The sequence below is a fragment of the Antedon mediterranea genome, chromosome 8, assembly GCF_964355755.1.
Source record: "Antedon mediterranea chromosome 8, ecAntMedi1.1, whole genome shotgun sequence".
In the NCBI taxonomy this organism is placed as follows: Eukaryota; Metazoa; Echinodermata; class Crinoidea; order Comatulida; family Antedonidae; genus Antedon; species Antedon mediterranea.
This window is the reverse complement of record NC_092677.1, coordinates 13,159,520-13,172,964: the sequence shown is the minus strand read 5'-3', so window position 1 is coordinate 13,172,964 and position 13,445 is coordinate 13,159,520. Positions and strand designations below refer to the sequence as shown.

Here is a 13,445-nt window from a genome sequence, read left to right as displayed (position 1 = left end):
GTGTGTCGTTACCAAAGAGACCTATGTAATCTCAATTGTTATTCATGGACACATATACTCAATCCTCTCCATATCATTAAATCGGTTATAGTTAAAACCTTTAAACATCTTAGGCCTATAGGAAAGTATACTACATTATGGATCGGTAGTCACTATTACGTTACTGCTAATACATAATCCTCATTATCTTAAACATGGATCGGTTAGTTACGTCAAACATGTTAGGCCTAGGATACTAAATGATTATAAATCTGTATCACTACGCTGCTAATACACTACAAACTGTGATGTGCCCATATGACGATGATGTCATATCACTGCCATATTTGAGAATATCACTACCATATTTGGGCGCATCAATTTTGTTTTTGTCAAAATTGTTTGATAGTGTAGACAGAGCTTTTCATTGGTTCTGTATAGTTACGTTCCACATGTTAGGCCTATAGGAAATTACATGCATATTATTATCGGCTGTATCTCACTGCTGCTAATAATAATATATCTTTATTTGGAAGCAGTCTCATTGGTGATAGCATACTTATGAAGTTCCATATCAGTGATTATTTATCATAGAATTATTATAATTTAATGACATCATGACTTATAACAGTAAGTCTAATAATGTGGAGTATTATGCCAATGAAATATTATTCACTGATAATCTAGTAAATATTTCATGCTTGTAATAATATTTGTCTTCTATTCTTCTTTTTGTTCATGGAATAATTAAAAAAAACACAATTGCACACATAGTAATTACAACACCGTTAGACTGGTTAAACTAAAAAGAACATCACAATTCAATTAATTATTTTTATTTTTATGTACTGCTTCCTCATTGCAGTTTGAAATATGATTTTTAGACATAACGATATTTGTCTACTAACAATAACATCTTCACTAAGATGTTAATTAGTAAATGAGAAAGTGTAACCTATGAACCTGGATCAAACACGTTAGCATTGAGTCATCATAACTTGTACAAAACAATGTGTTACACATAACACAAATCAGATGGCATATTCTCAGAGTAGTAATTGTTCAAGAAAAAAACACTTTAACGGATCATATAGTATGGCGTAAATTAGTTGTATGATAGTAGTCATAGCAATACGGACAGCATTGTGTCAGTATTAATGCGTACAATGTAAATAATAATACAATTTAAAAACCACTTACTATTCGAGTCATAGTGTTCCCAAATTTCGGCAAAAGAATATGCCGTCAACTTTCCAGAGGACGGATACTGAGCGAGAAAATTACCGTATTTTCCGTGAGACATTTTCAATTAATTCAGGTAAAATGATCAATTTTCTCTGGCCGATTCGATTCATACACTCCGTATGCAGTACAAAACCATCTGTCTCAATTTCTCCTTGCTTTCAGTGTATAATCAGTTTTTATTAGTAACACGCATGCGCAGTGTGTTTTGACAGAGATCGTTGCTCGAAATCAATATCACTGTAGGCAAGTACTACTGGTCAGATTTATTTTAGCAATTATTGATAATGAATTATATGATTAATTGTCTTTTATTCTGTCAAACTTTAACTTCAAACTCTTGAAAATACTTAGGATGTTGTTATTGTGTTAATGAAGTTTTGCACCAAAAATAAAATTACAAATAAAATGCCTTGCAAAAACATAATTATATAATTTTATATATTTATACACACATGTTGTTTTTTTTTTAAACTGAGCTTACATTATGAATTAGATTTAAAAAAAATTTGTAATGTTCAATAACATCCATATAGCCTAATCTACAGTTCCAAACTACGGATATTTTATTTTATCTTGTTGGATACAAAAGAAATCAATATTTTAACTAAATACCACACATTTTGAAGTACAGTATTTGGATCCGCTGATTGTACAATAGCATGTAACATTGTTAATGTACATTGGAAAAGGATACGGTATGCATATTGTATTAGGCCTAATTCAGTTAAAATACTCTTTTGTAAACATCCATGGTAAACATGTTTACGTTTCCAACACTGAACGTTATTAGGCCATTTTATATTCATGTATAAGATCAAATGCATAATATAGTTAAAATTAATATTGTTATATGTTTGTTAATTATCAAAGGGAATTAATCGTTATTTTTCATGTTTTTATCAATTTTGCCTAGTACTTGCATTCTTTGCTTTTGTGCGCATGAGTAATTTATTTTGCGCGAGGTGTATCACGTATTTTTGTCTTTCCGATATGTTATATAGCTGTAATAATTCTGTATTTGGTTTTCACTTTGAGCATTGTTTATGGTGGACCATTATGTCTAAAGATATGTCTATCAAAGTTTATGTGACAAAAAATGTGATGTGTCCATATATGGACATGATTTCATATTATCACTACCATACTTAGGCATATCACTACTATATTTGGGTACAGCGAACTTTTTTGATAGTGTAGAGAGTGATTAAGATTTCTCTCAACACTTTTCAAATATCTTACTCGTGAAAATTTCAAATTACTTTACTGCAGTATTTAAATATAGCTTGATAGACACATAACAACTCTGTAGACAAGCCGATAGTTGGATCACGCCACGTCTACAATCAATTATTTCCTCACGAATCACCCAGCCTGCTCAATTTAAGCTCAATACATGAACAATGAAAACACATCCTTAACGCATAATACCTGTTCCAGACGAATATTGTGCTTTGTGTTTGCGCTAAAATATTATAAATAAACTACCGTACATTGTTCTATCATATTTAGTAGAAGTGAATTTACAAGAAATGTTGATGAGATGGATTAGGTCAAATTAATAGGTCGCTGTGTGTTTTTGCGTTACACTGATCACCTCTATATCCATTCTTTATTACACAACGCTTAATATAATCTTCATTATGTCTAGTATGTTATCAGTATAATAATTGTATACAAATAATGAATATTTATGAGTGAAATAATGAATATTTATGAGTGTAATATGGTACAAATAATGGCATGATGTGAATGATCAACGGCTATATTTCAAGTAGGCCTATTTCAAATATAACTTTCATCATGCTATTACACAAAAATTAAAAAGTCAGTCTATCCCATTGTTTTCTCTCTTTTCCTACTTCTCCTCTCTGACTGTTTTCTTATTATACCTTTTCGTTTACAATTTTCTCAGTTATAAGCAGAATCATTTTAAATTTTATATAATATTATAGATTCGGAAAGTACAGAAGAGAGAAAAGCAAAAATATTGACATAGCACTGTATGTTGTTTTCAGGGAGGGTACCATGGGCTTGCCTGGCACAAAATCGGCTGTTACCACTTTCAATCTATTTAAGATGTATTGTCCCCAAAAACATGAAAAATGAAAATTAATTAAATCAGACTTTGAGTATGTTATTTTGTAGTTTTAATAAAGTTATTCACTTCCATAGGAAAAAAAAACGAAAAAAAAAATGTTTTCACTTATAAAATGACAATATATATGGTCAAATTCAACCAAAAATCCACTGGCTGGTAGCCAATTGGACTATTTTTTGCTTTAAATCACATTTGTTCAGGTAAATACATTCTTTTTTCGATCCAATTTTTGGTCAAAGTGGATAACTATTATGTTACATTAAAATGGAATATTCAACAACATTTTTTTTAAAGAATTATTTTTTCAGGGGGACAATACATCTTTAACGTTGAATGGAACAAAATAACAAATACCACGTGATCAAACTCAATTAAATGCCAAGAATATAGTTGTTGTGCGTTATAAATTGTTCTTGTACTGGTGAACCTCCCGGCTATTCCATAGGTTGGAATATTGTATCCAGATTATCGAAACATAAAGGATCATTCTGAAACACGATATTAGATATTGCAAATTGCGTGACCTAATTCTGTTTATATATTATATTTCACTCACTTACGCTATCATATTTCTGATTGTTGTTGCATATCATTTCTCAATTTTGGTATTCATTTATTCAACCATGGTGTAAGTTACCTCTACATAACGCAACGTAAGTTACCATTTACAAGCGATGGATTTTTCGAAGTGTCGGTCGTCATTGGTCAACAGGCTTGCGTTACGTCCTAGTGGGAACCAAGCTTTAGCGAAACTTTCTGAATAGCATTGCTTGCTCGCGCCTTTTTCGAGTAACAACAAGGCCATATAGATGGCTGCAGTCGCGTGCTCAAGTTAGTGTTTACCGACCGACCGACCAACCGACCGACATAGTAAGCTGTAGAGTAAATAAATATTTTAAAAAATATACATACTGTACTAATTATAAATACTCATGTGCATAATCCGACGGATTTACGCGAATTAAATAACTTGAAACAGCACGTTTGATTTAACTTTTAACAATCATGAGCGTAGAGGGCGCGTGTTATTAAAACAATATACTTCACTTTCATTAAATTTTAAAGTGGCATATGATTAGCACGTACACAATGGCATGTATGTTGATGACATTTTTTATGACGATGAATATCAACATTTTATTATTTTAGGCCTACAATTATTCAAATTTCCCTTTTTTGGTGTTTTATTATTTTAGCATCACAACGCTAATTTAAAAATAAAAAAGAGGGCAGTATCACATTATTTACTTTTACATAAAAAAGATACATATTTTGTGTTCTTAGTAGAATTTTTAAATACACAATGATGTTTATTTGAAATAAAATAATTGTGTAGTTTACGGTGGTAAATGAATGATTTCTTTCTAATAATTCGAGCGAATAAGATACTGTATATACAAACATAAATCCACCCATAAACAAAAACACATCGAGCAACAGAGCAACTATAACTAAGCGAAGATGTCACATATCTCACTGCTTTTTCGAACCATCTAGACTTTTGTAACAAAAACGAAAAGATTAATATGATTCTATAGGTCTTATCACCGAACCAAGCTACGTTTCGATCGAACTACGTTCATCCATGTCAACATATGTAGTGTGCACATCAATGACAGTCAGCGGATCCAGTGGCCGTATTCACCAATAACTTGAGTGAGATATTTCCCTTAAATCCTAAGAATTTCTCTTAAATCAAGAAAATATTAAGGGTTTCACTTAAGTGGTATTCACAAATGGTTTAAGGTTAAGGGAAACCCTTAACTTGGTCTATTTTCCCCTTAACTTTTAAGGGACCTCAGAGTTTTTCCCTTAACTATTCAGTACCTTGGTTGTGCTGACGATTCTGTATGTTCGAGTACTATGCCTACTTGCAGACAGCCCCAGTCTAGGCTAGGTAGAGATGCTAGGCCCCCTATTGGTCTGCCCACTAACCAGCCTAGGATTCATGTTTGGTTTGAGTAGCATTTAGACCTTTTTTGCTGATCCTCACTATACAAATTAGTCTATGCCTATATATTCATTTATTTGTTTTTGTTTTGACTGACATTATTTTCGTGGAAGATGGCTTCCCATTTCGTTGTAGGCCTAATAGAAATTAGCCCATTCTCTAGTAGTAGGCTAGGTGGAGATCCTACTATGCCCCCTGTTGGTCTGCCCAGTAACAAGCCTAGGGTGCATATTCCCCAATACAGACAGGTTTAGGCCTACACAGAATGTTGATTTGTTAGTATATATAGGCTAGACCTATTTTCTTGATCCTCATAAATTTAGTCTAGGTCTAATATTCATTTTCTTCCACACACTTTTCTCTTATCCTCCCCATCCCCACAACCTCGGCTCTTTTTTTAAATATGCAAATTAGTTTTAGAGATGAAAGTGATTGGACCATAGGGGAATTAAATCCTCTGTGATTGGACAATAGGACAACTCATGAATATTTATGATTATTTTTACCCTTAAGTTTTACCCTTAAATTAAGTGTTTTCCTTAGGTAACTGAATCCCTTAAATTTTATGGGTAAGTATTTCCCTTAGCCTAAGTGAGATTGGTGAATACGGCCACAGGATTTTGAAATAGGAGGTGCTTAACAATAGCAAATGTTAGTCGCCGAACTGAAATTAGTCTGATATCTGTAGTTTTATTTTACTATTTACAAACAGTATCTTCCATCACCAGTAATTTGTATACAACATTATTACATCCGGGCCTACTATAAGCATGTGCCAGTTTGCTTTTTATATAGGTTCAGAATTATTTTTTGTTTACTAATCTCTTCGAGGTTTTATTTTATTTTATACCCAGGATGCATTAAAACTAAAATTAGAGGGCGTGCATATATCATGAATGAATATTCATGATTCATGCCTGAGCTCATGACGTCATACTCGCAAAACCGATTATTTTATACCTCCATGGTGATGCACCTTACTCTTTCTCTCTCGATGCTGTTCAAGATACTGGACCTGCAATTTTTGACGTTCTGTAAAATTAATGCATACATTTCTTGTCTTAAATGTGCGTTCTATTAAGATCAATTATGATAAAAATTTTAAACCCGTGCACTACCTAAGTAGCTCGCGTCAAAAGTTTTCTCGTAGGCCAGCTTAGTTGGGCTTAAATTTGTAGGCCTAGCTGATAAAGAGCGGTAGCGTACGAACATCGTACATTGCTATTGGCCTAGCCTCTTGTCGCATTGCTGAATTAATTGTTTTTCCTTTTTTGGCAGAATCTGTTAATATGTAAGCCTAGCTATGATTCTAAGGTAATGTGTGAGTTTTAATTAATTCATTTAATATGTACATTGTTGGATGTGTCACGAACTCCCTTTACGTATGTTTCCGAGCGTTTTAAAATACTTCTATGTGACATAAAAGTATACACACAAAATCCACAAAGTTGTAAAATAATTTAAAAACAAAGCTTTAATTTCAATCAACTTCAACTTTCAAAAATCCAGTAAGCACTTTAAACAACAGCTTTACATAACTTTTACAATCTAGTATCCAACCTTCTTCAAAATAAATGCCTTAATCAAAAATCCTTCCCCCTTCTTAAAATTGTCATACTTTCCCCATATGTTCTAAACCTTCTAGATCATTCTTTATACTTCTTATTCTATTGGATTACAGTTTCTATTAATAGCACTTCTGGAATGTTCCGGATTGTTCTTATTAATTATACATGGTTTCTTAAATCTAAACATTCTCCTATTCTAGAATATTCATGTAGATACTTAGACGTTACTGTATATGTTAAAGAATGGTAATTTATAACCGGATGTCAACAAAATAAATATTTCAGAAACATAATTAGTAACATAGACCTATATTAAAACGTTTATATGAAACATGTAAGTCATTTTAGTGTTAGATTCTTCAATTTCTTTTACACTCAATGTTTAATACTATATTTCAGGCCCTCTTTACTTTCTGCCTTAACCTAATAAGGAAAAAAATATGTTGTCATATTGGTATGGAGAGCCATATATATAAAGAGTTATTGCGTTCACGGATTTTAGAAAGTCACGTGGGGTGAACACCTGCAATCTTTGTTGTTCAAGTCTTGTGAATGTTATACATTTTTTAAGCCAATGACTCGACTCCCCATACGCTACATAGGCATAGTTGGACACAAACATGGCCGGCGTGCACACCACGTGACTTTCTAAAATCCATGAACGCAAAGTCGTAACTCTCTCTATTATGGCTCTGGTTGGTATGTATGCTACAGCGCCATCATTTGAATTTATCTACAGTTACTGTCCACAACAGCTGTGTGTCGCCCTCTTTGTCGACCTTCGATGTCATTACTTGTACCGCCCTCATTTTACTCACTAAAGTAACTTGGTATTGTACCCCTGAATTGTTTTTGATTATGCTATTTTAAGATTATATAATAGTTCAATAAATATATTTACTGAAAATACGTAATAATAAACAAAACAATCCTCCTTTGTCCTTTAAAGTGAAATCATGTCTGTTTGTTTTTTTCCTAAGGAAATGAATAACTAATTGGTTAAAACTGCAAAATGGCCCATTCAAAGTCAGATTTGATCAATTTTCATTTTCATGTTTTTGGGGACAATTATTATTTTGAGTAGCCCAATTTATTATTTGTTTTTTTTTTTTTAATATTACATAGTTTTTTTACAGCCCACTATGTCGGTCGGTTGGTCGATCAACACTAACTTGAGCACGCGACTGCAGCCATGTATATGACCTTGTTAAACATTGTATTTCTTTTGAATCGGTATTTATCGTGCATATAGCATGCCGTACGTTATGTTTGATCGATGTTTGTTTATTCCATGGTCAGGTTATGCGTCTACGGAGCTATAGAATTTAAATAACTGAACATCATACTGCGCGTGTGGTTGAACTCCGAGATAAACGTATGCTATGCTATAAATATTATATAAGACAATATCGAAATGGTATTATATTGTCGTAAATCATGTTCATTATCGGTAAATATTAATTAAGTTAGATAAATAAATTGGATCTGTGTAATAAACTAAATTGGATATATATATAATTAGAATCGACTGTTGTTTGTACCGGTATTTAATTTTATATGATTTGCATCAAATTAAACATTGATTAAAATATTACCAAACGAAAAAGTTAAAATGTAGCCATTTAAACCCAAAATAAATAAAATTGAGAAATTTGCTTATAATCTTATTTTTGAAAGATTAATAATAATTGTAAAATATTGTTATAACGCTTAAAAAATGTCAAATTTCTGCGCAAGAAAAAGTATGGTGGTGGGTATATATATATATCACGGAGGCATCAGCACTCTTGTACAAGATCTACTATTGCTGTTTAGTTATGCATCAACTGTCCTTAGATATTATAATAACTAAAAAGGGAGTATGTAATAATATATCCTATTATTAGGCTATTTACGGCAATTTGTATAAAACGTAATCGATTTTCGCACTTAGTAGAATTCCTGATTAAAAGTCATTTACTTATATACATTATGTATCTATACGCATAAATCACACAAGTAACCAATGGTGTTAGGTGTTCATAGATAAAGTAAAACATATTATAGGTATCGCTGGGTATACAGTTTCTGTCTTTCCATTAAAAATGTATATAGTTATGTGTTAAGAGAGATCAGATGTTATAAATGAATGTGTATAGCCCTACTGTATTTCGTTGCGCATGCGTATCATTGAGTGTTCTTCACTAGGCCCATGATTTATAATCTAAAACTAACCACGTACGCAAAATGGAACCATTTAACGAAATTAAAATTAATCTAAAGTAATGCATCTACTGTAAACGCGTCCTATCAATGTTATATGTGATCCTTTATGACAATGTTGGGCATTAATAATATTGCAATACACTATTTAACTGTAACAACGCCATCTTGAATAGGTCCATCTTCTCATCATCTTTACTCTAGTAAAAGTCGCCCTCTATAATTTTGCACGATTTTACGCATATAATTCACTCGCTCTTTTTCGTATACTACGTTGTGTACTAGATAAACCAACTGATATTCTCTCCCCATAGAGCCATTCCATTACTTCATCAATATTCACAGATTCCCTACAGACACTTTATTCCCTAATTTATAATTATTATTAATTTTACGAAAGTGCATCTCATTTATGATATGCTTTCAGTCGTAAAATAGAGATTTTGGAACTTACGACAATGCCAAGTAGTCTCGTAATTATTAAAGATATAGATGTGCTATTTTGCAGTTTTAATTAAGTTATTCATTCAAATAAAAATATTATTTCATTTATAAAAAAAACTAGTTTAAACAAAAACCATTGTCTGACAAACAATTTAAATATTTCTTGCTTTAATAAATGACATTTTTTCAGGTAAATAAATGTTTTTTTTTCTAATCCAGTTTGGTCAAAGTCACTACTATGTGACATTAAAATAGCATATTCAACAAAACATAAAATTTGGGAAAAAATGTTTGGGAAGACAATATATCTTTAAATTGACAGATTCATTGTGTAATTATTAGGTGTGTTGTGACTATGTTTGAAACCTCCTTTTTGCAGAATTAAGAGTAGAAATACATTTTACTTGGGTACAGTGCACAATTCATAGAAAGCCCCCGGAGGATGGTTATGTATAGGGATAAAGTAATTTAGAATGATTTTATTGTACGTACGCATAATGTAGAGTCAAGTTATTCTATAGATGTGAGCAATCCATAAACAGCTAATTAATAATCCAATAATAATTAGGTTATAAGTTAATAACTTGATAATAGTAAACTGCAAGTATGCAAAAATTCTTTTTCATTGCCTGTCCAATCGTTGCCATTCCAAGCGATAGAAATCTTGGATTACGTAGCCATGACTTGATGAATAAATTTACCAGCATTTTATTATTCTGCATAAATAAGAAATTGGAAACCATCATAATATATCGCGTGTACAAGTAGAAGATAGCGTGAATTGCTGTCGAATTTATCTTGAATACATAATAGTATTCAAGCTGACTTTATGAAATCACAACAATCGTAAACGACTTCTAGTAATGCTAATGGAGATTGTGTCTTTGAAAAACATCGAATTGTTTGCTAACCCATAATTGTCAGATTGATGCTCTTATATAGGTTTATAGGTTCTTACGTTTGAATTAATTCCAAGTGCGGCTTAAACCATATCCAAAATGGTATTTCTTTGACGTTTTTATCTAAAAGCATACCGTAATGTATCATACATCTGATTGGTCAAATGTTTTAGTTAAACATACTTTTTGGTTTTCTGTCACACTTTATTACTGTATTGTATTGACATGTAAAGAGAATCCAGGCTATAAACCAGCTTGCGGCAACATTCTCGTACATCAGTAATACAATAAAACATAAATATGAGAACATTTGGTAAGAGCGACTAAGTCGGCGTGGGATGATGGTCATCCAATTCCTGAAAATGATGACACTGGATCGTGGTTATGTCTTCTTTCGGCATATTAAACATTGGAAATAGGTGCTATATTGGATATTCTTAGTGGCTGCTTACATACGGTACTGTAATATCAATCCCACGATCCTACAGTATAAAGTTCTCGTGCAATGCTATATAACTAGTTAAAAAAGCATTGCATTTCCTCAAGCAGTTGTTTAACTAAAAATTAAAATTGCTGTTGGAAGATATCGTTCGGTGGTTATATAGGTGCACGCAGTGGTTAACATTATTGGCTCCCGATCTCTTGCTTGTTTATGTTAAAGCATGCTGTGTGCTTTTCCTGCATGTTATCAAGAAAACAGTGGCTATGTAGGTCTAACATGATAAAATAAAACTGTTGCTAGGTCATTTTTGCTGAACATTTATTTTAAGATAATTGTATAACAGGAAAATGACAACAGGCTTCCTACTTTCTAGGAATTTTATCAAAACAATATAGATTCGATTATATATTGTTTTGACAACACTATATAACATGACCACAGTGATTATTTTCCTCCGATAAAACATAAACAATGTACAATCAAAATACAGTAACAATAATTGACAATACAATTAATTGATTGAATAAGATCGCATATTTTTTTCTTTTTACAGATGTAGTTTTTGTAATTTTGTTCTTTTTTGTTTTCAAAACTATTAAAACACATTAACAATTACTCTTAAAAACCACAAACATTAATTACAAAATTCTTGGTTTTTCTACCTTTTGCTGATATAAGTGAAGCTTAGAGCATGAATTGTTTAGATAGGTTGTGAGAGCTCTTTATTTTAACCATGTTTTTTTTTTAATAATAAAAATACTTGAGCTCGAAATATTTTATACAAATAAATCTACACCTAAAAGAAAATTAACATAAAATATTGTTCGGGACACATTATTTATTGCTGTCTAGTTAAATAGTAATAATTCTATTGAGATCAAGATTATTCTAAATTACAATTTTCTAATTTATGGTAAAAAAATACATTCAATATTGCCATTATTGAAATATATTGCAACGCCGTTTCAATTTTGAATCGGCTATAAATAGAAACATTTAAAAATATTACACGATAGTAGTTCAATATTCAATCTCCTAATGTCATCAATAATCATGATCAAAATGCCACTGAAAAAGGCCATATATAGGGAATTACTCGGCGTGTAGTGGAAAATTCACAACCGCGCCAAAGTAGTTGTTCTATAGAATTCATTACCAGTAATAGTACATTAGTTGTGGAAAATTCACAATCGCGCCAAAGTAGTTGTTCTATAGAATTCATTACCAGTAATAGTACATTAGTTACGTTTTGCTGGAATGCATATTTTGATATATAAGTTGCCCATGTGATTTATAAGGCTAACCCATTAAATTCGTACTAAAGATGTTCTCTGAAAATCCAAAATTGTAAGATGAATAAATATAACCTAACCCTAAAAATACATCCAATAAGATTGATGGGTTCCAATCGAGGACTACTGAAATGGAATAAAACATTGCCCGCTTCATGCACGCTCTACGTGTACACATATAATTTGGATAGTGATTCTCTATAGTTAACGCATTGTTTACATGTTGTTTAAATTCATGTTCGCATTAACATAACTTTAACAAAAACCTTTAAACAAATGAATTGTTTTTATATGAAATTCGGTAGTTAAAGTCATTTGAACGTAATATATTTTTGCAACTCCATACTTTGCATAGGAATAGTTTGGACACAAAGATGGTTGACAATGTACCACGTGACTTTCTAAAATCCGTGAACGCAATGTAACTCTTTCAATATGGCTCTGATTCATACTTTCCTTGCGCGCCCTCTCGTATTTTGTCAAGCCTTTGAGATATTCCACGCGGGAACATCTCTCATACATTATTTATTATTTCAGATTAAATTTAATTAAAATTAGAATATGTTGGTCAAAAGCAATAATTATCATTAATTGAACTTTCGACATCTGGATCGAAATTTGTTCACGTATATGTAGGTGGAATATCGGTAATAATGCGAGCAGTCATATTTGTAATGGATCATTTTTTAATTTAGTTTAATTATTTGGAACTCGTTTTTTTTAGATAATCCAGGCAAGACGCCGATATCAGTCAGAATAATTCAACGTTGAAATGTATGCAATATCCGCTTTGATCATAATAAACACCAGAGGCTGTGTTTATGCGTGCAACTAACTGCATTGATTAAACAGTATGTAGGACATACTATGTTAATGACATAGACTTTTAACAAGATGCCTCGCATGCGAGTGCTAATATCAAGATTGAACTGACAAATACAAATTGCAACAAGTTGATTTGACGTGCAACGATATTCTTTATTATAATTGCGGAATTATTTATGAAGAAGTTGAACCTATGCAAACTTAGAACTTGGCAATACGAATAATACTTAATTCAATACTATAAAAAAAAAAAAATAATTATATCAACGTTTCTAAAGAAGTGTCCTTTTGGAAAGAAAAACACATACTTTTTAGTATGGTTAATTTGGACTAATTTACTCGTCTTTTGCTATACTATGTTACCATGTACTTATTCCAGTCATACCGAGCCAGTAACAACACTTGCATAAGACAGAAGAAATTTATTTCTTTTTCATTCCATTATTAGGTATACGTACTAATTTAAATTATCAAATATTCTACTGCAATGTACCAAAATT

The 13,445-nt window shown here is 31.6% G+C and overlaps 1 protein-coding gene and 1 long non-coding RNA gene across 2 annotated transcripts in view; one reads left to right on the top strand and one right to left on the bottom strand.

Moving 5' to 3' along the window:
- LOC140056860 (secretagogin-like) overlaps window positions 1-1,352 on the bottom strand; it is a 37,852-nt gene extending 36,500 nt beyond the window's left edge. The window contains exon 1 of the mRNA XM_072102369.1: window positions 1,180-1,352. Within this exon, the coding sequence (XP_071958470.1) occupies window positions 1,180-1,282 (103 nt within the window). The 5' untranslated portion in view covers window positions 1,283-1,352. The remainder of the gene's footprint in view (window positions 1-1,179) is intronic.
- The window catches only part of LOC140056862 (uncharacterized), a 213,314-nt gene extending 200,179 nt beyond the window's left edge, over window positions 1-13,135 (top strand). Inside the window, exon 7 of the long non-coding RNA XR_011846835.1 lies at window positions 12,845-13,135. This is a non-coding gene — a long non-coding RNA (uncharacterized lncRNA). The remainder of the gene's footprint in view (window positions 1-12,844) is intronic.
- The last annotated feature ends 310 nt before the right edge of the window (window positions 13,136-13,445 follow it).